General features: G+C 40.4%; 1 protein-coding gene across 1 annotated transcript; it reads left to right on the top strand.

Annotated features, from left to right (window-relative positions):
- Positions 1-1,785: 1,785 nt before the first annotated feature.
- On the top strand, positions 1,786-23,556 carry LOC101556979 (cytochrome P450 4V2). Its single transcript, XM_004610339.2, has 11 exons — positions 1,786-1,999; positions 8,005-8,117; positions 9,919-10,004; positions 10,776-10,966; positions 11,352-11,421; positions 13,285-13,411; positions 15,014-15,199; positions 20,869-20,971; positions 21,535-21,669; positions 21,764-21,943; positions 23,305-23,556. Exons 1-11 carry the CDS (start codon positions 1,786-1,788, stop codon positions 23,475-23,477), a joined length of 1,578 nt encoding a protein of 525 aa, XP_004610396.1. The 3' UTR covers positions 23,478-23,556.
- The last annotated feature ends 2,906 nt before the right edge of the window (positions 23,557-26,462 follow it).

Raw genomic sequence — 26,462 nt, forward strand, 5'->3', positions numbered from 1 at the left:
TAAGATGAGAGTTACAAGCTTGCAGTGATCCAGTATCTGGAAGAAATCTCCCTGGACTTAGTTGCTAAAGTACAGAAATCGCTCAGTAGCGGCTGCGGACCTCGTATCTCTTCACAACAGGTCTGACTCTAGTGGGAAACTCCTAACAATAATAGTGAGGTTTTTGTTGAAATATTGAATGTAACCAAAGTAAAGAGAAAGTAAAGTGAAATTTATCAGTTACAGAAGGGGGGGGGCAGGATGGGAAGTATACGATTTTTTTTGGTGGTGGAATATGGGAACTGGTGAAGGGATGGTTGTTTCAGCATTGTATAACTGAGACTTAAACCTGAAAGCATTGTAATTTTCCACATGGTGATTCAATAAAATAAAATTTTTTATTAAAAAAAAAAGGACTTGCAGGGTGGCTGCAGGCAATGTGTACACAACTACTAAACAACTCCAGTTGAGTAGGGCATTTCTGGGTATTTCTTTTTTCCTGCTTTTTTGGTCACACCGGTGATGTACAGGGGTTACTCCTGGCTCTGCTCTCAGGAATTATTCCTGGCCGTGCTGGGGCGGGGGGCGGGGGGGGGGGGGGGCACATAGGATGCTGGGATTGGAACCCAGGTTGGCCGCGTGGGAGGCAAACACTCTACCTGCTTTGCTATTGCTCCAGCCAATATTTCATCTTTTGGGACAAGGCTTCATAGAGCTTAGGGCTGGCTTCCAAAAGAGGGGCCCTCCTAGCCCAGCCCGCGTGCAGGAAGTATGGAGTATAGACAGGGATCAGGCAGGATTGTAGCGCCTCCGTCTGGAGAACAGAGAGAAGCTGAGAGTGAGGAGTCGGGTCCCGGGTGCCAAAGGTGGTCATTTTCTCCTTGGGGGGCCGTAGGGCTTCGTGCGCACCTCTTTGAACGTTCTAGACCTACAGTTCCCCTTACCCCCCTTAATATCTTGTACCCATGCTTCTTTCACCACGAGCATCTTCTGGCTTTTCTTGGTGGAGGATATTTTGGAGGAAAAATATGTATGCTTGAATAACGTCTTAACTCGGCTCTCCTGTGTTTCGACTAATTCCCGGGGAACGCGGCCCGAAAGCTCCCGAGAGCGCAGAACCCAAGCAGCTCCGACGACCCCGGACACAGAGCCAGGGCGCAGCTGCCCTGCAAGTCCAGGGACCTGGCAGGTCGCTCCAAAGAAAGAAATAAAAGCCGCCAAAGACCCAATATTAAACCCGATGCTGTTTTCTTTTTTATTATTTCTCCGATCAGGAATTCTCCCCGGCGCTCCGGAGCTGGGTCCTCCGACCCCCGCAAGCTCAGCTCACAGGATCCCGGGGTGCGGGTGGGTGGGGGCTTCTGCCTTCAATTTCCCTGGCTTTCGCCTGCCCCGATGCAGGTCGGTGCGTTTACTTACAGCACACGCCAGCGGACTCGGAGTTTGTTTCCCCGGCTTTCGTTTCCGGCTGGAACCAAACAAAGAGGCCCGAGTGCATTACGTAGGTTTCTGCCCTGCATTGCAACAAGCCTCGCGGCGGTTTGTCGAGCAGCGTCGGAGGCACCACTTGGTCCCGGGTCAGAGGAGCCCCCGCACCTCTGAATCTCAGCCTCCAGGCCCCGCTCCGGGGCGGCCGCGTCACTGCCCACGGCTCGGATCGGGACCTCCTGGAAATCTACTGCGGGCCGCGTCGGTCTCCAGCAACCCTGGCTCCTCCCAGGACCCGAGCGCTGGAACTTCGCGGCCCCGCCCCCGCCCCGCCGCGCTCCAGTCTTTAACCCCGCGGCGCGGCGGGGCGCGGCAGCGATGGGCGCGCTCTGGCTGGTGCGGCTCGGGCAGAAGCTGCTGCTCTGGGGCGCGCTGAGCGCCGCGTGCCTGGCGGCCGCCTCCCTCCTCCAAAACCTCCTGCGGATGCTGGCGAGCTACGCGCGCAAGTGGCTGTGGCTGCGGCCCGTGCCGACCATCGACGGTGCTTACCCCTTGGTGGGACACGCGCTGATGCTGAAACCCGACGCGAGGGGTAAGGGCCCGCCGCCGGGCGCTGCTGGGGTCCCTGGCAACGCCCCGCCTCGCAGGATCCTCCACCCTGAGCCCTAGTTCCCCCTCCAGGTGGCCAGAGGTGGTGACAGCTCTGCCTGATACAATCTATCACACTCCACAGAGCAGATTCACAGTTCTCTCCGGGGTGTCCCCACTGACACCTCATCAAATCGCTAATGTCCTCTGGTCCCTATGAAATATACATTACACACCACACACACACACACACACACACACACACACACACACACACACACCACTCACACACACGTGGTCCCTGATCACTAGTCTCCAGGGATCGCAGAGAGGACATATATGTAAACATGTATATTATATGCACGTAAACATATATGTCCCTAGGATAAAGGGATCAGGACATACATCCATATGTATATATCTTTCATGGAGGTATCGTGGATTTTCAGTAGTATGAATGTTTTTTTTTTTTTTTTTTGCTTTTTGGGTCACACCCAGCGATGCTCAGGGGTTACTCCTGGCTTTGCACTCAGGAATTACTCCTGGCGGTGCTTGGGGGACCATATGGGATGCCGGGGATCGAACCCGGGTCGGCCGCGTGCAAGGCAAACGCCCTACCCGCTGTGCTATCGCTCCGGCCCCGTCAGTAGTATGAATGTTTTAAGCACACACCGTTATGTGAACTTTTTCTCCTGTCTAGCAAGGAGGTAATAAATCTAAAGTCCTGTTCCGCTATTTCTCTTTCCCACTTTTAGCTGCTTCTATCTGGAAACTGTCATTCTGTCTGCAATAGCTGCCAAAGGCACCAGGGCTGGAAGAGCCACGCAGGGCAGTGCTTGGGGCTTATTTGTGGCTCTGTGCTCAGGGCTCACTTCCAGGGGGTTCAAGGGTTCAGACCAGTGTGCTATTCACTGTACTATTCCAGTCTTTTAAAAAAAATTATATAATAGCAATAAACTGATGGCAGGGTCTTCTGGGAAACTTAAAGAAATACTTTATTGAATAAGAGCAAATTGTTTTTTATTGACAATATTTTCAAATAGATAATCTATGTAATGTTTTGCTGGCAGGTAAAACTCATTTTAACTTCTGATGCACTCAAAGAAAACTGGTATTTACAATTCCACATCAGGGAATGTCAGTTTGAGCTCTAAATTTCATTTCCATGACTGTTTAAGTCGAGATACCCAGAGTGGACAAGATTTACCACCAAGTGATTTATATATTTAAAACTCCTCCATGTCTAAACCCCAATTCCTCCTCCAGATTATTAATAGTTTTACAGATTGAATATTAACTCCAAAAGTAGAATTTCTTTTCCAATTTCATCCACCTGAAGAAATAGGAAAGCAACATATCATATTCAGGAATATGACAAGGCCTTTTGGAAGTCTGTGACTAAAAGACTAGAAACATTTACTTGTAACAAGTGATCAGAACGATTTCAAACAATCTCAAAAGCTGTAATAGTAAAATCCCAGTGGTGCTGGAGTTAGTCCTACCATTGTGACCTGGGCTTTCTCTTTGTCTGGGATAAGTCCTGTGGATCCAACGTGGCTACTAGTCAGCCAGCCCTGACGGCTCACTTCTCTGCCTAGCTCTTCCTAACAGTTGAATGCGATCTCATTTCCTAGGATGCAATCAGCAACTAACTCAATCTTCCCATAACCTCACCTTGTTGGACATAAGCCCCAATACTCTGTCTAGCCTTTGTTTGATTGGTTCTCAAAGCTCTAGACTCTATCTTCATCCTTTAATCCCGGGCTATCTTCGTCCATGCGTTCCCAGGGCTCACCCACATGGTACCCCCTGATTGAGAGATTTGCCATGGCTTGGTTTTGCCTGTGGTCCCGCTGCCGTCTCCAGGCTGAGCCCACCAGATGGTGGCACAGAACAGCTTGTTCACTCCCAAGTTATCCACACAATCCTCATGCTGTAGTTGGGATTTACCCATCCCAATACCAAGGTCACAGCCCTCATCCCGGCTGCTTGGATTCTCAACATTTTTTCAAAAAGTAGAAGCTTCTTGTGGCCCCATCTTACCCAAGCGCTCACAGACCTCACACACATTAGAGTTGGTGCTAAAGTATAAGTCCTGCCTTGCTAGCCCTTATCAGAAATTTCCAGCTGTTCCTAGAGCCCTTAAGAGAAAAACCACACATCCAACTCCCTCCAAACTTGTCTCATCTCCCAATGTTATCATCCTTGGTCCTATGCCTGTGTTGAACCCCTGGGGGGATTTTCAGGCCCTGTGTGTCTGCTGGGGTGTTCCTGCTGCTGCTTGGTTGACATTCTTTCTCCCAGCCCCATTTTTCCTTTTCACCTCCGGAAGTCCAACTCATCAGTGCTCCCATGCCATTGGCATCCCTGTATTTCCCAGTCCTTTCCATGAGTCAGACTTAAACTTCTGTTTTAGCACCACTTCCTTCTCTCAGGAACTGTGATTTATTCCAGAAGTGACCACCTCCCAAGATGCTTAGTTCTTGATCATAGCGATTGGGTGCATTGGAGGTGTCCATTCAGTGCCTGTTATATCCAGGGAGATGAAGGTAACACCATCATATTTAGTCCCATTTCTGAACATGTGCTAGAAAACTGACTAACAGGGATGCCTACAGTTTTTTTCTGATATAATCCCTATATGGTTTCCATTTCTTCTTAGTAAAATGTTTTAGTTTAATGATTCTTACATTTACGATAATAATTAGTCCATATTATTTTATCTCATTTACTAATCCAATTCCACCACCGAGACTTATATAAACTTTTTATACATTAAAGAAAATACAAATATAAGATATTTATGTATTTTGGGGCTGGAGCTATAGCACAGCGATTGGGCATTCGCCTTTCATGCGGCCAACCCGAGTTCGATTCCTCCGCCCCTCTCGGAGAGCCCGGCAAGCTACCGAGAGTATCGAGTCTATGCGGCAGAGCCTGGCAAGCTACCCATGGTGTATTGGATATGCCAAAAACAATAACAATAAGTCTCTCAGTGAGAGATATTACTGGTGCCTGCTTGAACAAATTGATGAGCAACCGGATGACAGTGACAGTGACAGTGTCTTATTCCCACCAGCAAAATAAATTTTAAATCTTTCTCCAGCATCACAATCTCATATTCTTACTCTCGTCAGAAAGTTGATCAAGATTTCTTACTCTTCAGCTTTAAAAAACTAAACCTCCTCTTCTTTTAAAAATTATGTTTATTGAGCTGCAAAGATAGTCCAGCAGGTAAGGCGCTTGCCTTACACATGGCCAACCCAGGTTCATTCCCACCACCCATATTGTCCCTGAACCCCACTGCCCACTGGGAGTAAACTCTGAGCATAGTTAGGTATGGCCTAGAATCAAAAACAATATATACATACATATATATGTTATATACATATTTTATTATTTTAGACCTACAGGATAGCAGAAAATAGTACAGATTATTCACACATACACTGTATCAGCTACTTCTAATGATAACTCACGCAGATCCTGTATAATTATCTAAACTATCATCATCATCAACATCATCATCACCATCATCATCATCACATTTGCATAAGATCATTAACAGAACTACAGCCTTGATTTGGGTTTCACAACTTTTCCCAGAGTATCTTCTTTCCAAGATTCAATCCAAGATCCCACATGGTATTAATTATTGTATTTTCTAAATCTTTTTAAATCTGTGATCATTTTTCAGTGTTTCCTTGTCTGTTATAGCTTTGACATTTCTACTGAGTACAGGTCAGGCAGTTGTAAAATGTCTCTCAGTTTTGGTCTGTCTGTTGTTTTTACATGGTTGAGTTCATGGATTTTTGACAAGAAGATCATAGAAATGATATTGGAAGTATTTTCTGTAACATCAGCATCATGACAGAGATGCCCAGTCTTGGCACTTTTATTCATAAAGGATTAGAATTTCTGACTCAGAGCATATAGACAATATAAGAAATAAAAGACACCTGAGTTCAAAAGAAGTAAAATTGTCACTATTTGCCAGCGACACAGTATTACACACACACACACACACACACACACATACACACACATAAACCCTAATGACTTCATAAAAATAAAGTTACAATAAATGAATTTAATAAAACTAAGATCAATGCACAACTTTTGATTGCTATGCTTGACACTGATAATGAACGGTGAGGAAGTGAGCTTTAAAAAAAATAGCCTAGTGGCCAACCCAGGTTCGATTTCTTTGTCCCTCTTGGAGAGCCTGGCAAGCTACTGAGAGTATCTCACCTGCACGGCAGAGCATGGCAAGCTACCCATGTCGTATTCAATATGCCAAAAACAGTAACAACAAGTCTCACAATAGTGCCCGCTCAAGCAAATCGATGAGCAATGGGATGACAGTGATTTATAATTGCATAAAAATACCTAGGAATAAGTTAACCAAAGATATGAAAGACATGTAAAATTATAAACAATAAGATGTAGCTTAAAGAAATAAAAGAATATCCAAATAAATGTAAAGATGTTGCATGCTCATGGTTGAGAAGAGTTAATATTCATACTACTCAAACAACAAGTCTCACAGTGGAGACTGGTGCCTGCTCAAGCAAATCGATGAACAATGGTATGATAGTGCTACACTGTTACTACCCAAAACATACACAGGCACAACATAATCACCACGACATTTTCAATGACATTTTCACAGAAATAGAGAAAATTTATAAAAACCAACACAGATGACCCCAAACAGAAAGAATAATAGTGAGAAGAAAGGAAAGATTTGGTGACATCACACTTCCCAATTCTAAGCAATACTACAAAACCACTGTAATCCAAACAGTATAATATTAACATAAAAACAGACTCTTGAGCAAAGTAAACAAAAAATAGAGTTCAGAAATAAAGCTATGCAAATATGGCCAACTTACCTATGTCAAGAGTTAAAGATATCCAATGGGGTAAGGACAGACTTTTCAAAAAGTGGTGTTGGAAAACCTGGATACTCCCATGCAAAAGAATGAAACAGAAGTATTCTCTCAAAACAGATTAAAGCCTTGACAGCAAAACCTAAAAACAAGACTCAGAGAAGAAACAGAGGGAGGTATTTTTCTTCTTTTTCAGATGTTAATAGTTCCTTAGAGAAATTCTCAAAAGGCCTTGAGATCTTTGAGAAGAGGAGGAATAGCAGGACAGGAGCATTTATGGGGGTGGAAGGGCAGCATCTTCCAGGGCTGAAAACAGAGGACAGGCTTTCCTTCCTAGGAAAGGAAGCATAAGGCATGGTAGATGGAAGCAGCCAGGTGTCTTGAGAATGCACATGAGAAGGCTAACCATCAGCACCCAATTAGTGTGGTATTTCCTGGTTGGCAGGTTGCTTCCAATGTGTCAAGTCATTTTACATTACACTCCTCCCTCCCTCCCTCCCTCCCTCCCTCCCTCCCTCCCTCCCTCCCTCCCTCCCTCCCTCCCTTCCTTCCTTCCTCCCTCCCTTCCTTCCTTCCTTCTTTCCTTCCTTCCTTCCTTCCTTCCTTCCTTCCTTCCTTCCTTCCTTCCTTCCTTCCTTCCTTCCTTCCTTCCTTCCTTCCTTCCTTCCTTCCTTCCTTCCTTCCCTTCTTCTCACCATGATTTACAACACTGTTCATAATAGAGTTTCAGGGATACAATGTCCCCACACCAGTCCCATGATCTGTCAACTTCCTTTGACGTATGTCTCATGTTCCCTCCCAATCCCTAGCCTGCGTCCTTGACAAGCAAATTTTTAAACATATTTTAGGCACTGTGGTTTACAATTATGCAAATGATAATGTTTCTTGCATAAAAACTTCTAGCACCACACACCCCTGGAAGGTCTGCTTCCCTCCACCTTTTTAATTTCATCTGATTGAATAGTGACTATATGGTTTGTTTTTAAGAAATGAGAAAACTGGGATATTTAGCTGACTTGCCCAAAGTAAGTTAATTAAAACTACCAAATGATATAATCAGTAACTTGTTACAATATTTTTGATGTGGTTGAAACTAAAATGAAGTGTTTTCTCTCAGAATTTTTTCAGCAGCTTATTTTTTATACTGAAGAGTATCGACAAACACCACTACTGAAACTCTGGCTTGGGCCAGTGCCTGTGTTAGCACTTTATAATGCAGAAAATGTGGAGGTGAGTATATAAATCAATACACATTTGACAGTATAAGAATCTCACCATAGTAAATGCAGCAAGATAATGCATCAGTATAAATGTAATCCACATTTGACGATATAATAGTAAATGCAGTAATGTATCCTTAAGGTTCACTGAATTCTGTATCTCAAACACTGAATTGAACATTTTGGGTGACATAGAAACATTTAATGCTTTCCGCATGTACTTTGAATCCTTAGTTTGTAGATATCTAAGCACATCGGTTACCAAGTCTCAAAATGTTTGTTTCCCCATTTTCAGAAGGATATAGTTTTCTATAACTCTATAAAAATTTTATATAAGTATATATATAGTTATATATATGTATGTATACATATGTGCACATGTATATAGCAATATATAGCAATATGTATACATGTATACATATATATAGCAATATGGAATCGATTTTTCTATAGGTGAGCACAAGTTTTGTACCTTGTACTATCTTATGATTCTGAATCCCAATAAAACAGGAATTTTTCTTCCTTAAAGGCATCTCAGTCTCATCTCTCTCTACATTATAAATGTATTCTTCCAAATTAATTTTCACAACACGCCAAATTAATTTTCTTAATGTTCCTGATAGTGAGAAAGCAGGTATCGTTAATTCCACGCAACTCAAAATCACTCCTCACAAACACCGTAGGCCTGGGAGTTGGGGAGATGCCCAAGGGGCTGGAGCGCTTACCTGGCACAGGTCCCCGGAGTCCCCAAACTGCATGGCCTGCACAGCACTTCCCTGAAAATACAAGAGACAAACAAAATATTGTTGGCCCAGGGATAGGTTTCAAATGGTAGAGCACATGCCAGTGCTCTGGGCTCAGTCCCCAGCAGTCCATGTCCTCTTCCACCACAATGCCAGAGGATTGCCAGTGGGGCTCGAGGCTCTCTACTATACCAGTTGTGGACCCCCAAACACTAGTCACTGCAGAACAAAATATATCGAGTATCCTTTACTTATTACTGTTATGCTATAGAAACTGTTGTGTTGTCGGAATTTCTTTGATGAGAAAGGGTTAGGCAGTAAAAGTAAGCAAAGCATGGCTTCTATTCTGGAACTAGATTAGAGAACAGAACTCCCTAGGGAATAGTACTGGGATATGCCAGTTTTATAATGAGGTTAAAATGTTGGCGTTTCTCTTGTACCACCACCTGGTTCAGAGTAGACAGTAAAGGCCCAGATAGCAGAGTTCAACTGTTGCTGGCTCACGTAGTTTGGTAGATGTGGGGAGAAAGCTCTCCAAAGCAAGAGTTTTTTGGGTCACACCTGGTGATGCTCAAGGTTACTCCTAGTTTTGCATTCAGGAATTACTCCTGGCAGAGCTCCGGGAACCATATGGCATGCCAGGGATCGAACCCGGATCGACCACGTACAAGGCAAACACTGTACTATTGCTCCAGCTCCTTAGATGTGTTTCTGAGCTCATCCTGAACTCCAGCTTGCTATGAGATCCTTCCTGAGCTTCCCCCCTTGCTTAATAAATGATCCCACTTGGTTTGTAATTCATGGCAGGAGCCATGGAATCTTCTTGGATATTTTCATTTTGTTCCACTCCATTCAGTGCCCAAGACTCAATGACAGTTGTATGTTCAAATCTCTACTTGGATTTCTTTGAAACACAGGAATGAAAATGAATTGCAAATAAATAAGTGCTATAAAATAAAATGAGACTTTAAAAAGTTGCTGTGTTCTGGCCAGGTATTCTTATCATCGAGATTGTACTGATGTCTCTGATATCTCTCTCAGATACTTTTCTTTCTTTCTCTTTCTAAGACAATTTTAACTAGTTCAAAGCAAATTGACAAGTCGTTTATGTACAAGTTCCTAGAACCATGGCTTGGCCTAGGACTTCTTACAAGGTGAGTTTCCATGTGTAAATTGTCTTATAGAAACAATGCATCTGAGAATAAATTGTTATATCAGGAACTGGTGGAAAAAAGTTTTCCTGAAGCAGGAGTATGCCATTGGAAACTAAGGGGGTAAACTGGAAAATATGATTTCACTAACAATGAGCCTTTCACAAGCAGGAGTCCAGGGCTTAAGGGAATCTCCAGCCACTATTGCGATAGTGATGACCCAATGCAGAGTTAGAAGGCCTGGATGTATAAATGGGTGAAGATGAACAGCATTTATAGCAGAGATATAACTTTAAAGAAAAAGGCAATCAGTTGCACACATACTTTGAAGAAACCCCAATTCACCAGCTGGCATCCAGAATGAAGACTCTAATTTCTGAGTGGGCCTATCAAGACAAGCATGAGATCCATGGGGTACTCTGCAGAACTCAAGATACATCACTGTATCATGGAGCATAAAGATGGCACTGGTAGAGGAGTGAAAAAGTCTAACTTTGAAAAACTTAAAATTTAGGCTTTTTAAACATACTTTAGAGTTTTAATAAGTTTTCTTTAAAAGGTAGTAATATGGTGTGATACTTCATGTTTACATTCTGTATCTTTTTATGGATCTTTGTTTCTTTGAGCAATGCACTTGTGACTATGTATATTAAGCTACTTTAGGAGAATTTTGTTGCTTACTTATACTTATTGTTGCTTATTTATGCTCTTATTTATACTTTGTTCCAAGTGTCACTTCTTCTATCTATCATCATGTCTTGTATTTCGTTCTAGTACTGGGAAAAAATGGCGCTCCAGGAGGAAAATGCTAACTCCCACTTTCCACTTTACTATTCTGGAGGACTTTTTAGACATCATGAATGAACAAGCCAATATATTGGCTGATAAGCTTGAGAAGCATGTTAACCAGGAAGCATTTAACTGCTTTTTCTACATCACTCTTTGTGCTTTAGATATCATCTGTGGTGAGTCTCAGTGATTTCTTTCTACTGTTGTGCCGCACAGAAGAAATGGCCCCAAAGGAATATAACAAGTCTTGGGAAATGCCAATGGAGGATTAGAAAAGACACTGGGGGTTGTCAGGGGTCCTACTTCTGAACATGCTGAGAAGTATCTACAGCTCTTAGAAACTGGAACAGAGCAGTCAGAAAGCCAACAGCCGGGCCTTTCCGGAATGGGTCAGGAGCAAGGAGGAGGAGAAATAAAAGGCCGGCAGTTGCTGGGGGAGGAACACATTTCAAGTCCACTAGAACAGAATAGCTTACACATCAGTTTTCAAGAGTGGGCCCTGGAGGACCAATAACATAAATATGCGGGAGTTGAAATTTGGTTTCTCAACATGTTTTACAGAAACAGCGATGGGGAAGAATATCGGTGCTCAGAGGAATGATGATTCTGAGTATGTTCGTGCAGTTTATAGGTAAATGGGATCCTTTAGATTGTTTTAAATTATAGTTACTATTGGGCCAGGGCACTGGTCAAAGAGGCTGGAGCATTATGGCTGCATGCAGAGACATTGAGTTGGGTCCCCAATACTTCATGGTCTCCTGAGAGGTAGCCCAGTAGCCCAGTAGCCCACAAGCACTTTTTGGGAACTCTACTGAAGTTTGCTGGCATTATGAGTAACAAAAAATTGTTAATAATTTATTTTATATATTTTCATTGCATTGAAGGAAACAGTAAGAAAAATCAACCTAGTCATTTAATCAAGTGTGTTTTCTGTATGTGTTTCAATAGCAGAGGAATGCTTGTATAAATTATGGTACACTCAGAATATTCAGCCTCTTTTTAATTTTTTTTAATTTTGGGGGTCACATCTGGCAATGCACAGGGGTTACTCCTGGCTTTGCACTCAGGAATTGCTCCTGGCAGTGCTCAGGGGACCATATGGGATGCTGGGAATCGAAACTGGGTCGGCCGCATGCAAGGCAAACTCCCTACCCACTGCGCTATTGCTCCAGCCCTAGCATCTTTTAAATGATTGGTTTTGTTTTGTTTTGATATTTTGTTATTCTGGAGGAAAGTGAGTTGGGCCACACCTGATGGTGCTCAAGGCTGGCTTACATTTGGGTTACTCTGTGCTCAGCGATCACTTCTGTCAGTGCCTGGAGGACCATATTGGTTCTGGGGATCCAACTGAGGATGGTTGCATGCAAAACAAGAGCCTTAATCTCAGGATGATTTCTATAGCCCTAAATGATAGTTTTTAAATGTAATTGAATTGTGACTCTGTGGCAAAAGAGATAAAAACATTTTAGTACTGAAGTCAGCAAGTATAAGTAAACTATAATAAGAAAAACTAAAGGATACTGTACCAAAATGTTAGCTATGACTCTTATGTTATGTTTATACACTTATCTACATTACTGTGATTCAGTTTCTTTGCTATAGATCCACATTTTTATGGATGTGAATTAATAACATTTTATTTTTCTCATATTTTCTGCAATGAGTATGTATTATTTTAACTAAAACAATTGGTTTCATTTATAATTATTCAGCTATTAAAGGATAAAGCCAGGAGTTGATTGGACATATTCTATATTAAGGATAGAATTATTTCACTTTCTTAAATATTTACTAGCTTTAATCTGTCATCCATTGTAGAACATACTGCTGAGTTTTATTATGTAACTAACAACAGAATGGGAGATGGGCATTGAAACAAAGAATCTTATAAATAATAGTAAATATTTAGAAAAGATAAATTTGGTATTAGAGAAGAAAACAGTGAAATAATATACAGATTGAATAGCTAGGAAATGCTACCATAAATAACTGGCATGTAATCAGGTCATGAGGAAAAAGATCATGTACAGAGATACCTTTCTGCTCTGTCACTGGAAATGATGAGGAATAATAGACCATATCTATAGAATGGGGCAGTCTTTTTTATTGTTAGTCCAGAGGAGTGATCAAGCAATGATTTGTCATTGAGAACGGACAGATCTCATCCTAACTGGTGATGCAAGTGTCACAGATTGCCTTGAGAAGCCAGGATGTTCCCAATGGATACAAGCAGACAAATGATGGTCAGCTAGAAGGGAAGTTTAATAACATACTGTGCTTTCCTCTAGAGAAATGATCAAAATTAGAATTTTTGATCAAATGTATTAAAGTAACTCAGGACTGGGTCATTTTGAATAAATTATGGAGCACTTTGTAGCCTTTAATATGATTTGTCATTTTTTCCTTATTAACATCATAGGGGCCAGGAACTGAAAAGGTGCTCATGAAATACATATTCAATGTATCAGCTGATATACCCTTATTGTTTTTATAGGATGAGTGATATGATACATCGAAGAATGAAGATGCCTTGGCTTTGGCTTGACCTCTGGTTCCTTATGGTTAAAGATGGGTGGGAACACAAAAGGAGCCTAAAAATTCTCCATAATTTTACGAACAAAGTAAGTCTTTGATTTCTTTAGACTACAGTAGAATATGCATAAATTTTTACATATTTATCATTCTAAATGTATGATTCCAAAACATCAAATGCATTATTGTCTATCCATCAGCTTTATTGTCTCCAGAACTTTTAAAAGTCTGTGATTTATATTTTTGTTTTCATACCTAGTGATTTTTCATGGAGCCTGCTTCTCACCAGAGAAACACTGAATAATGATGGAAAAAATAATGATGGAAAATATAATTAATTCTAACTTATGTATTCACCTACTACTAAGATCTTGCTAGATGCCAAACACTACCAAGTGTATAATATTCGTATGTGTGCTCCCTACCCCAAAGGAGTTACACTAGTAGAAGAGGTAGTATGTAAACAGATAATTTCAGAAAGTGACATGAGAAGCTGGAGAGACGGTATAGGTACAGGGAGTAGGGTGCTTGCCTTGCATATGGCTGACATAGGTCTGATTCCTGGCACCCCATAAGGTTCCAAGCCCTGCCAGAAAAGATCCCTGAACACAGAGCCAAGAGTAAGCCCTAGTATTTTCTAAATGTAAAAATAGATTACTGACTGCTAGATTTAAGGGCTATACCAGGATAGAGAAAATAAAGTATATGACGTTCTTCTCTCAAAGAACTTAGAATCTATTTAGTCAAATCCTGCAGTGTCAGGTTTGGCCAAATATCTTATAGAAGAAAAATTTTAACATATAGGCAATTATGTTAATAAACTATAATTCTTTTATTTATTAAAAAACTATCTAATGAGAATTTTTTAAGTGCCCAGTCATGTTTTGAAAGTTCGAAATATATCCACCAACCAAGACAATGTAGATGGTCATCGAAGCTGGAGGAGAAAGACACTGAATAGCAAGCACGATATTATGTCTGTGGAAATTTGATGCTAAAACAACAAATGAGGGGCAGGAGATAATGAGTTCTAGAGACTAACACTGTAACTCAGTTCCTTCGTAAAGAAGTTGGGAGCCAGGCCTTTCCTGAGGAACTGTCTGAGGAAAGAGCATTCCAGGTAGAAGGTCCAGCAGCACATAAGTGAACTGACTAATTGACTTACTGTTTCTTTTCTCAGCACATGTAATTAGAGTGACCTATAATTAGTCTATTATAGAATGGCTGCATTCTCTCCACCACCTGAGCTTTTTCTCATTAGATCCTTCAGATCTCTTGGGTCACAGCTCAGTTCCCTGGCTAGAAAGGCTGCAGAAATTACATTTGAAAATTGGAATTATTCTCACATCAAAAGTTGTTGTGATGGGAAATATACACTGGTGGAGGGATGGGTGTTGGAACACTGTGGGACTGAAATCTAATCACAAACAGCTTTGTAAGGGTCTATCTCACAGTGATTCAACAAAAAAAAAAATTTTAAAGGTTGTTGCTAAACTCCTCCCGGATAATGCCTTAATCTGTGAAGAGGAAGTTTTGCTACATTTCCATAGGATATTAAGTTATTGTTGAGAGGGGAAGAACAGGAAAGGGTTTGTAAATGAATTAAACAACCAGGTATCTTTTCATGGGATAAATATTTTATTGGCATGTGAAATCCCAAACAAAAGAATGTAATGTTTTAAATCATTCAGGTCATTGTTGAAAGGGCCAATGCAATGAAGAGAGAGGAAGAATATAGAACTGAGAATGGGGGCACTAAACCCCCCCAAAACAAACGAAGGGTTTTCCTTGACTTGCTTTTAAATGTAACTGATGATGAAGGAAACAAGCTAAGTCATGAAGATATTCGAGAAGAAGTGGATACCTTCATGTTTGAGGTACTAGTTTTGATTTATTTTACTATTTATGATTGTCCTGTCATTTGGAGGGTACTGGTAAACAAATTCAAGTTATTTTTTAAGAGCTTTGGGAATATTTTGAAGTTGTAGCAACATTTTATACAACAACATACTTGATAAAAAGTCATCTTCTTATGACAAGAAATTTCAAAAGTTAAGAACTTGATGCATGCCCCAGAAAATATTTTAGGTGGTGATTGTTACCTCTACTTAAATGATCTTTAAGTAAGGACATTTTTCTTAAGTTATAGCCACTCAGACTTTTTTAGGAAGAGGAGAAGCCCCAAATTGCTCTCTGTTCTCTATATTACTTTATATTTCCTGTTAATTTCCCAAACCCACATGCCTATTTCTGCACCATTTCCTCTTCTATATTCTACAAATAAAGTTGGGCACTCCCAGCACGACTTCTTGTTCCTTGTGGCCAGCAGATTGACCAGACAGTAACACCATGATATCCTGGAAGTGAGGGAACAAGAAGGGTGTTAGACAATAGACTTATACAGTAAAGTTGCAGGCTACAAAATCAATACCCAAAAATCCATGGCCTTCATATATGCAAACAATGAGGCAGAGGAAAGGGACATGAGAAAAGCAATCCCATTCACAATCGTGCCTCAGAAAATCAAGTACCTCGGAATCAGCTTAACCAAGGAAGTAAAAGACCTCTACAAAGAAAACTACAAAACGCTACTCCATGAAATCAAAGAGGACATGAGGAAATGGAAACATATACCCTGCTCGTGGATAGGGAGAATCAATGTTGTCAAAATGGCAATACTCCCCAAAGCATTATACAGATTCAACGCGATCCCTATAAGGATACCCATGAAATTCTTCAAAGAAATGGATCAAGCAATCCTAAAATTCATATGGAATAACAAACATCCAAGGATAGCTAAAACAATTCTTGGGAAAAAGATGATGGGAGGCATCACCCTCCCCAACCTCAAACTTTACTACAAAGCAGTAACAATTAAAACAGCATGGTACTGGAACGAAGGCAGAGCCGTAGACCAATGGAACAGGGTGGAATATCCCTACACACAACCCCAAATGTATGATCATCTAATCTTTGATAAAGGAGCAAGAGATGTGAAGTGGAGCAAGGAAAGCCTCTTTAACAAATGGTGCTGGCACAACTGGACAACGACATGCAAAAAAATGGGTTTAGACCTTGACCTGACACCATGCACAAAAGTCAGATCAAACTGGATTAAAAACCTCAACATTAGACCACAAACCATAAGGTACATTGAAGACAAGGTCGGCAAAACCCTCCACGATATTGAAGATAAAGGTATCTTCAAAGGTGACACGGAACTAAGCAATCTAGTAAAAACAGAGATCAACAAATGGGACTACATTAAACTAAAAAGCTTCTGCACCGCAAAAGATACAGTGACCAGAATACAAAGACTATCCACAGAATGGGAAAGGATATTTACACAATACCCATCAGATAAGGGGTTGATATCAATGGTATATAAAGCACTGGTTGAACTCTACAAGAAGAAAACATCCAACCCCATCAAAAAATGGGGCAAAGAAATGAACAGAAACTTTACCAAGGAAGAAATACGAATGGCCAAAAGGCACATGAAAAAGTGCTCTACATCACTAATCATCAGAGAGATGCAGATCAAACCAACCATGAGATACCACCTCACACCACAGAGACTAGCACACATCCAAAAGAACAAAAGCAACCGCTGTTGGAGAGGATGTGGGGAGAAAGGGACCCTCCTACACTGCTGGTGGGAATGCCAACTGGTTCAGCCCTTCTGGAAAACAATATGGACGATTCTCAAAAAATTAGATATTGAGCTTCCATTTGACCCAGCAATACCACTGCTGGGAATATATCCCAGAGAGGCAAAAAAGTATAATTGAAACGACATCTGTATGTTCATTGCAGCACTGTTTACAATAGCCAGAATCTGGAAAAAACCCAAATGCCCTAGAACGGATGACTGGTTGAGGAAACTTTGGTACATCTATACAATGGAATACTATGTAGCTGTTAGAAAAAAGGAGGTCATGAATTTAGTATTTAAGTGGATCGGCATGAAAACTTTCATGCTGAGTGAAATGAGTCAGAAAGAGAGAGACAGACATAGAAAGATTGCACTCATCTATGGTATATAGAATAACAGAGTGGGAGACTAACACCCAAGAATTGTAGAAATAAGTACCAGGAGGTTGACTCCATGGCTCGGAGGCTGGCCTCACATTCTGGGGAAAGGGCAACTCAGAGAAGGGATCACCAACTATAATGTAGTCGAAGGCCATGCGGGGGAAGGGAGTTGCGGGCTGAATGAGGGCTAGAGACTGAGCACAGTGGCCACTCAACACCTTTATTGCAAACCACAACAGCTAAACAGAGAGAGAGAACAGAAGGAAATGCCCTGCCACAGTGGCAGGGTGGGGTGGGGGGAGATGGGATTGGGGAGGGTAGGAGGGATGCTGGGTTTACTGGTGGTGGAGAATGGGCACTGGTGAAGGGATGGGTTTTCGAACTTTGTATGAGGGAAGCATAAGCACAAAAGTGTATAAATATGTAACTGTACCCTCATGGTGATTCACTAATTAAAAATAAATAAATTTAAAAAAAAAAGAAGGGTGTTAGAGCTTACACTGACTTGGCTTGTTCTGAATATTGTGTTAGCAGCTGCCTCCAGGCACTGCACACCAAGAACACTGCCTGGGCATCGGCCAGGATGCTGGGGTGTCCTGCCAGGTGTGTTCAGGATCTGTTGACCTGAGCTCCAGTTCTGGCTCTGTGTTCACTAACCCCATGAAATGGCTTCAGTCATTTCAGATTTTCACTAGCTTGCCTGTCTGTAAAACAGAGACATGGATGAGATCAGTGGGCCATCGTTCTTTGTGAAGTGGAGTGTACTTTATCAAAAATAATTTTTTATGGAGAAGCTAGACTTTAGGGAGTAGCTATAAAAAGTAGAAGTATGATAAGAGGGTGAGCTCTACACAGAACCCCAATTCTGACCTGCATGTAAGGTCTGAGTGTACCTTGGGTACCTCATCTGAACTGTGTGAGCCTCCATGTGCTTGTTATTGCATGGCCTGACAGGACCATTATAAGGAACAGATGGATTATTATTTTTAAATACAATTGTCATGTATGATGACTGACACACAGCTCTTAGTGACTATTATTGATGTTAAAAATAAAGAGAAATTATCACATTTCTTTTTTTTTATTTTTGCTTTTTGGGTCACACCTGGTGATGCTCAGGAATTCCTGGTTCTGTATTCAGAAATTACTCCTGGCGGTGCTCAGGGGACCATATGGGATGCTGGGAATCGAACCCTGGTTGGCACGTGCAAAGCAAATGCTCTACCCACTGCACTATCCAACTTACCACATTTCTACTCTGTAACACACACGAACAGGCAACATGGACACACCCACTCCTACACATACATGCACTCTCGTAGACACACCTACATACACAGGTTCATGTACACACCTCCATCCAGATCTCTCTAGGAACATTATACTTTCATTAAAATGAATGAAGTAATTTTTTTCTTCCAGCCTTATAATTCTTTGAAATACTAATATATTTCTTCCAGACATGAATAGGAATATATCATACATGCCTAAAAGACTGAGCCTCCTCCAGTAGCCAGATGAAGACTGTTTCTGCCATCCATGCCTTTAATGCCCAGATATACACAGTCCAGCAGACATACTCTGCCCGTCCCATGTGCAAGCTTCTGTAACTCTGGACTTTCCATTTTGCTTCATCCTCCTTCTGGGGGGTAGCAGGAGAAAGAAATAGACGATTCGCAGAGTTCTCATATAGCTGAGTCACTCTTTTCCTTATACATTCAGTAAAAGCTGTTAAAACTATTAGAGAACTTCCTTATCTTCCCTTTCAAGGGCTCTTCTTTCTGAGGTGTTAGTAAATTATTGGCTGCCAGGAGTCTTATCTTCACTGAGGTCAGAATAAATTCTGCAAAGGAACTACAAGTGTGAAAAACATGCAGTGACACAAACCTCAGGCCCTTGTAAAATGGGGATTTAAATGTATAGAATATATCACAAGCAATTAATTTGTTTTATGAAGCAAGTGTGCCAGTGATGTAAATGGAACAAAATATGGCAGTGACTACGTGTTGAATGGAATATTGTCATCATCACAGAAGAAAAAGGACAAGTTTCTGTTTTCTTCAAAAAAGTCTTATAGTTAATATTTATTATTGACATTTCAAATTATTTTCTGAAAAACCACAGATTTTGCATGGGGAAATGTCGTGGTGAGGTAAGGGCAGGGAATAAGGGTTCAAGTCTGAAAGATGGGACAGGCAGAGACAAAAGGTGTCAAGGGGTCCTCAGCGCATCACTGCACCCTCACAGAAGGGAGAAGGGTGGGTTCAGCTCTTTGTCCAACTCTCAGGACTCTGTTCTTACTATTGTGGCACAGGGGATTCTGGTAACACAGAATGGTACACAGAACACCCATAGGGTACTGCCAGGATCAGAGCTCAGAGTTTCATGCTTGCAAGAGAGGTGGCCCCCTGCTGAGAGTCTTAAATTTTTACCTCTGTCTTTCGAAAGCAGTGTGGATCTAGGAAAGTTATTTAGCTTAAAAGAAACTATTGAAGTAACACTGGTTTGTACTATGATAGAAGTTCAGTTCAGACTCAGAACACTATGAACATCTGATGTACATTACAGTTGCCCTAAAAGGTAGGAAGTGGTTCCCAGTGCTTCACAATACAATTGACTCCTTTGTTCCCATTCTCTTCGCCCATTCCTGTCTGACAGCTACTATTATGTTCTTGTTTGTTTACTTTGCTTTATTTATCAGTTCATTCCTGAGTAATATAAACAAATGAATTAAACAAAAGTAAACCTTTATACTCAAAAACCAATTAGTGGTTCCCAGAAGGCAGGGGAGGAAAGAGTGATGTTGGTAGTCAGGTAAAAGATAATAGTTGTGTGGTGAAATCAGACTTTATAGCAGTGCACTGTCATACATTGTTACTCAATGTACTGAAAAATAAAAGGCAGTTAGTCTAGTGCTCAGAACTCCCTTGGAATGCCACCTTATCAGCATAGCAGAGCCACTTCTCATAATGATGTCATGCTGTGTAGTGCTAAAAGGTTTCTTAAACATAGAAGTTCCCTTGCAGGGATTGTTTTGTTTCTTTCTTGCAGGAGAGGATCTAATGTACAGAATTCATACATTGGCTTCTGTAGTCACATTATTCCTGTAAAAGCTAGAGAAATATAAAAAATAAACCTTCTTAATCTCAGTATAATCATAGCATTCTTTTTTTAATGTAGGAGTACTACTATTTATTCAGCCATTGATTAAGGTGATTTAATTGTACATGAACTCCACATTACTTTTTTTATTCAGAATGTTAATTTTATTATTCTTTATTTTTTTATCACCGTGAGATACAGTAACAAAACTTTCCTGTTTGAGTTTCAGTCATATAATGATCGATCACCCAACCCTCCACCAGTGCACATTTTCCACCACCTGGGTCCCCAGTATTCCCCCCACATCCTGCCCCTCCCCCTAACTCTATGGCAGACAATCGCCCCCATACTCTCTATTGTATTCATATCAGTGCTTTGATGCTATTTTTCTATTTTTTTCCATTTGTAGGGTCATGATACCACTGCAGCTGCAATAAATTGGTCCTTGTACCTATTGGGATCTTATCCAGAAGTCCAGAAAAAAGTGGACAAAGAACTGGAGGAAGTGTTTGGTATGTTTGGGCTCTTCACTGTGGGAGCCACATTCCCTGAAACTGGTGTCATTTCTGCTCCTTAGGAAGCTTACCAGGATCTGGGGGATACCTTCTAGTGCCTGCCTCTGATCAATTCCAGGCATGTGCTCACGATCTCTCATTGTTCCATCGGCATGGGTACTAGAGACCCTTTGTACATTCACATTGTTTTCTGTTATCTCTATCTCAGTACAAAGCATTTTAGCACCCCAAAAAGAAATTATGTACTATAAATCAGCCACTTTCTATCATTTCTTCTTCCCCCAGCTCCTGGCTGCATCAATTTACTTTCGGTCTCTATAGCCTTGCCTATTCTGAGCACTTTCTATAAATGGAATAATTCAACATGTTACCTTTAGTACCAGGTTTCTTTTACTCAGTATGTTTTCTCATTCTACCGTGCTTATGATTAATATTCAAAGTATCATTTGATCTGTATGTATTTGACATTTAGTGTTTTGACTGATATATTCTACTTTGGTGCTTCATCTTCCAACTCAAATAGTTCATTGGCTATCACAACACATATTTACTTTAATCAGGGAAATCTGATCGTCCTGCTACCTTAGATGACCTGAAGAAACTTAAGTATATGGAATGTGTTATGAAGGAGAGTCTTCGCCTTTTTCCTTCTGTGCCTTTATTTGCTCGTCATCTCAATGAAGACTGTGAAGTTGGTAAGTATTCTATCATCGGAATAGCAGAGATGGGATGTTTTTATTATCTATTCTGCTTATTTTCTATCGTGACTTATTGTCTACTTCTGAACAGCGGGTTACAAAATCGTGAAAGGCTCTCAAGCAATCATCATCACCTATGCACTGCACAGAGATCCAAGATATTTCCCTGATCCCGAGGAATTCAAACCAGAAAGGTTCTTTCCTGAGAATTCCAAAGGACGCCATCCATATGCCTATGTGCCCTTCTCTGCTGGACTTCGAAATTGCATAGGTTTGTATCTACTAAATTGGCATTGACCTTCTGCTCTTTATATATACTCTTATACAATGTAGTGTTCTATTTAAGGCAGTCTTTCAAAATTTGTTTCACTTTCCCTCCATTTTACATTATTGCCTTGAACTTGTCATATTCTATGTGCATTTTCTAAGATTTCCTAAGATTGCCATAACAAAAACCTATAGGTGGGTAGCTTTAACCTTGGATATTAATTAATTTTATCAAAGTCTTGGGGACCAGAAGTCTGATATCAACATGTTTATAAGGTTGTTTTCTTTGAAGATGCTTTATTTGATTCTCTTCTTCCTGTATCTCAACTGGTCCTTCCTCTGTATGTGTCTGTGTTCTAGTCTCTTCTTTTCATAAAAACACAATCACATTTCATAAGGACATGAGTCAGATTGTATTGGGGTTCACATGTGTGAGCTCATTTGATTTAATTTTCCCATTAAAGGCCCTGTGTACCAGATATCACACTCTGAGATGCTTGAAGTTAACAATATGAATTTAGAGGTCATAAGATTCAGTCCATAATAATATAATGCACAGTCAGTTCATCTGTAAAGTTTTAGACTGTTATAAACTTTTGTTTAAAGAAGACTACATTACATATTGTAGAACATTATTTTAAGTATGTGTTAAATCCAACATAATTTCTATATTTGTTTCTCTGAAGAATTGCATTTTGCAACACAAAAGAAAGAACACTATCATATGGTCAGGTGAAGTATTCAAACAAAATAAAACACACATCACCATGCATCATAAATACTTCCAGCTTCAGTATCTCTCATATTTTATCATTTACAAAAATGTAATCATCATCAAAATGAGGTGAGATCTAGTGTTTGGTGATTCTGTAGTAGACTAAAGACTCAATAAGAAAGCACCCTAGATCTGGGGAGAGAAAGTCCACTGGGCAGGGCACTCGTCTTGTACATGGCAGATCCTCAGTGCCACATATGGTCCCCAAAGCACAACCAGGACTGGTCCTTGAGCACAGAGCCAGGAGTACATTCTGAGCTCCACTGAATGTGCCCCAACAAAAAAGAAAAAGAAGAAGCAGAAGAAAGCAACCTAAAGTAGTGATTTTCCTACTTCAATGCCCAGGATTCATCTGGGGTACTACTAATATGCATATTCCTAGGCCCACACCAGCTACTCAAATACACAGGGTGGGAGCACTAAATGATCCTCAAGAATCTTCTTTTTAACGACAATTATCCCACTTGATTATAATGTTCTGACTATCACTGTGAACATATAATGTAGCTCACTTCTTCCAATAGACCTGTTATTTCTCATATTGCAGTTATAATTTTAACTAAAATGAGGGTATTTACATTAATTTGAAGGTCAAAAATTTGCCATAATGGAAGAAAAGATCATCCTTTCCTGTATCCTGAGACGGTTCTGGGTAGAAACTACACAAAAGAGAGAAGAACTTGGTCTGGCAGGAGAGCTTATTCTTCGTCCAACTAATGGCATCTGGATCACGCTGAAGAGGAGAAACACAGATGAATCCTAGCTCTGTGATGGGGCTGTGCCCTTGTCACAAAAACAAAAGCAAAGAGGTCTTTCCTTGAAAGAAACTGTGAATTTATAATTTATAGATCATGAATTCAATAATTCTGATCCCAATGCCTTATCTTATCCTCACTTATCTTGAGGTCAAGTCTACCAAAGAGTGACTTTTTATACTTTCATTATCACCATATATTGCAAACATTATCTACATTTTTTATTCCAAAAGAAACTTAATTAATATCCATACTAATATAAACATATAAAGATTTCCCAATAGAAGCATGCACAGGAAATTATTATTTCAGCTGATGGACTCAAAAGAACTGAAACTGAAGTTCTAGATTTTTAAAAGATATTCTTGTTGGCTTGAGAACATATATATATATATATATGTTTATATATATACATATATATGTGACCTGTGTGTGTTGTGTACATATTTAATTTGAAAAATGTGATTAAGTAATTATATTGAAGGAGTTTAATTTTTTTAATTAGATCAGTTTCAGGGACCAGAGCAATAGTATAGTGGGTAGGTCATTGGCTTCATATGGCAGACCCAGGATCAATCCCTGGCAGCCAATCTGGTCCCTAACCAATGCCAGGAGTAATTCCTGAGGGAACAATCAGGAGTAACCCCTGAGCATCACCAGTTATGACAAAAAAAATCAATAAAATTAGATCAATTTCATCAGTAATGAGAATAATTTTTGCATTTTAGATTTTATTATGTAGAGTAGCAATGCACTGTAGCACTGTAGTCCCATTGTTCATCAATTTGCTCCAGCGGGCGCCAGTAATGTCTCCATTGTGAGACTTGTTGTTACTGTTTTTGGTATATCGAATATGCCACAGGTAGCTTTCCAGGCTCTGCCGTGTGGGCAGGATACTCTGGGTAGCTTGCCGGGCTCTCCAAAGGGGATGGAGGAATTGAACCAGGGTTGGCCGCGTGCAAGGCAAACACCCTACCCACTGTGCTATTGCTCCAGTCCATTATATAGAGTACTTGCATTATTTGTAAGTTTCTTCCAACACTATGATACTATAGGCAGGATTAGAAATAAGAGGTCTAGCCTCTCAATCTCATTTGCCACTTGACTGCACTTTATACTGCAGTATGCTACTATCATATGGGTTTCATGTTCAGATACATTTTTATGGATCATCTGTCTGAGCTCTGGCATATTATTTCTAGAATTCTTCTATCTGTAAAAGAAAATAGAAGCTATTTTCCTCTATTTATGAATTCTGTGATATCTCAGTTATCTTAGACTGTTGGTAAATTCTATCTTCTATAACATACATACCAAACTCACAGTATACATGCACTCCCTGCATTGGAATTTCAGGGGCATCCCTACTCATTTTATCTAGATTTTTTTTTTTTTGGTTTTTGGATCACACCTGGAGATGCACAGGGGTTACTCCTGGTTCTACACTCAGGAATTACTCCTGGCGGTGCTCAGGGGATCATATGGGATGCTGGGATTTGAACCCGGGTCGGCCGCGTGCAAGGCAAATGCCCTACCCGCTGTGCTATCACTCCAGCCCCAATCTAGATATGTTTTTGACAAAATTATTTCTTCAATTTCCTTAAGAAATAATATATAAACAACAAATTAAGAGTATGGGATGTATATTTTCCAATAAAAATCAAAGGAAGAGGCTAGAATACCAGGGACATTTGTCAAGCACTATAGTCAGAAGAGCTGTGGTGGTAGAGGAGATGTAGGGAGAGGATGGGGGGAGGTACAAACAACTTTGCAACTGTATATTTCATGGTGATTCAATTAAAAATAAAATAATAAGGTACACCCCTCCTCCAACACACACAAATGCTCAGGGCCAGCCTTTTTATCCACTTTGTTATGCTAAAGATTCTCAGTGTAGGCAACAGTTATCTTACAGTCTCTAAGATAATGAAACAAATCAATAAGATATATGACAGGATGATTTTATCATATGTCATATGTAGAAAATATCCCTCTCACATGACCTTGGGAAAAGTAAAATTTTTTTTAAGAAATCAGTATTATTTTTCAATGTTAGACATATTTACCCTTGCTTTTAGTTTTAGTAATAATATACTTGATGTGAAATTAAATTAAATCAAGTAAAATGCTTTACTAAGACATAAGCTCTTCATTTTGCTCAGAACAATTTATTTAAATTAGAAATTCACTTGACTGCATCAATGTTGAAATTAAGAAATTGTTTCATGTTCCATGGTGTGGCCCTGTGGATGCTCATTTGATATAAACAAGCCAATGATCAAATATTTGCTCATATCCATAAACCTGTCCTCTTTCTCCTTGAATGGGTTATCTCAAGAAAAATAAGTTACATTTCAAACACAGATGCTATGTTTTATTTAAAGAATCTGTCAATTTGAAGTAAAGATAATATATAAAAAGCTAAATTAGTGATCATAAAGATCATTCACAATGAAATGGACAGAAATGGCACTCAAGTTGGTATTATCAGGGTGACTTAGACATTCTCACAAAATGTTCTGTGTGTCATTATTATAGATAGACTCATCTTCAGATTTCTCCAACTCTGAAATACTAGAACATTTAGCTCAGCACAAAGTAAAATCTCTTCGGGCTGCCTGGGAATCAGCTGAAATCATAGTCATCTATATCTTCTTATGAATGTGACTTTAGCCCTCTATTAGTTCTGACCTCCAGAATATCTGCCTTGTTACCAGCACAGTGGCAGTTGTTCTCCTAAAATAAGAGAAATTGACATGGTGGTGGTGGGGAGGGGGGACAGGAGAGGGTAGGGAAGTGATGCACAGGGCTACATACTTCTGGTTCAGCACTCAGGAATTACTCCTAGCAGGCTTAGGGGACCATACGAGATGCTGGGAATTGAACCCGGGTAGCCCACATGCAAGTGCTATTGCTCAAGCCCTGAGATCCAAACTTTAAGAACCAAACTTAATAATGTGCCTGTGTAGGTGGGGAGCAGACGGAGGGAAACT

Source organism: Sorex araneus, chromosome 1 (genome assembly GCF_027595985.1).
Source record: "Sorex araneus isolate mSorAra2 chromosome 1, mSorAra2.pri, whole genome shotgun sequence".
NCBI classification, from domain to species: domain Eukaryota; kingdom Metazoa; phylum Chordata; class Mammalia; order Eulipotyphla; family Soricidae; genus Sorex; species Sorex araneus.